Here is a 1,120-nt window from a genome sequence, read left to right as displayed (position 1 = left end):
CAGCTGGGGGCCCCCACCTCCACAGGGGCGCAGTCCTGCTGGCGTTCCGCCGTCTCCATGGGACCAGGCTGTCCTACACATGCCTTTTGAGGGAGACGGCCCTCACCTTCCGGCCCGTGTCCGGTGTCCCGCCACTCTGGACACGCATGGTGGACGAGAGGCAGCCAGACCCAGAGGGTCAGCTGAGCCCGCCGAGGGTCCCTCCCACCTCCGCTGCCTGCTTCCCTCTCTCTGGGAGATCTCCGCCCACATTCCCTCCCTTCCCAGTCCGCTGGCTTGGCATTCATCAAGTCTGCCGTTTCTTTCTAAGGCCGACACTAAGGGGCTCCCTGTCCTCTCTTCCCTACAGGCCGCCTCCTCCGCCCCCAGCCCGTTCCAACCAGGACAGGTAGTGGGACAGGCCAGGGGACAAAGGCTCCGGAAGGCTGAGGGGTGGCCTCCGGCCCCCCCCCCGGTGATGGAGATGCGCAGGGTTTTAACCCTGGCTGCCTGGCTCTGGGTTCCAATCCTTGACAGTTGTTTGCTCCTCTGATTTTCCTCCAAGCCACAGTGCGAGGGAAGGCCCTTCCCCTCAGGATGACATTTTACACGTTGTTACTTTGGCAGCTAGAAGTGCTACTCAAAACATTACTATTTTAGGAAACCTGGTCCTTTTTCCGCCAAGAGGTCCTCTGACACCCAACTTCAGATTCCCCATTTCCTTGCATCTCCTGCCTCGGCTGGTGGCCTACGGGGAGAGCAGCCCCTGACCCAGAGCAGGGGTCGTGGGGGTCGAGGCCCCTCGAAGGGCAGGAGGGGAGCTCACCGAGCTCAGCGGAGGTCAGAGCTCACTGAGGAACCAACACTGACTCCAGACGGGGTGCTCCAAACCCTCAGTGGCCGTCACCTCCCCCTCTACACCGTGGATGCCTTCAGATACTCTCTCCTGTGCCCATGCCTCTCTGCCCTCCCCTGAGTGCGCACACCAACACACGTACTTTTCAATGAGCCCATCAGACCAGGTGTGATGGTTACCGTGTTTGAGCTTTTAGGTGACACCGTCACGGAAAACGTGTATTGGTGACGCTGCAGGTGGCTGTGCTGTGAATGCCTGCTGGTGCACTGTAGTGGGACAGGTGTC

The 1,120-nt window shown here is 60.7% G+C and overlaps 1 protein-coding gene across 1 annotated transcript in view; it reads left to right on the top strand.

Moving 5' to 3' along the window:
- Positions 1-1,120, top strand: part of COL22A1 (collagen type XXII alpha 1 chain) — a 189,725-nt gene that overhangs the window by 78,061 nt on the left and 110,544 nt on the right. The window contains exons 23-24 of the mRNA XM_029923332.1: positions 26-177; positions 350-388. Of these exons, the coding sequence (XP_029779192.1) occupies positions 26-177; positions 350-388 (191 nt within the window). The remainder of the gene's footprint in view (positions 1-25; positions 178-349; positions 389-1,120) is intronic.

This window comes from Suricata suricatta, chromosome 15 (genome assembly GCF_006229205.1).
Source record: "Suricata suricatta isolate VVHF042 chromosome 15, meerkat_22Aug2017_6uvM2_HiC, whole genome shotgun sequence".
NCBI classification, from domain to species: domain Eukaryota; kingdom Metazoa; phylum Chordata; class Mammalia; order Carnivora; family Herpestidae; genus Suricata; species Suricata suricatta.
Note: the sequence above shows the minus strand (reverse complement) of the source record. Positions and strands in the feature narration are given on the sequence as shown.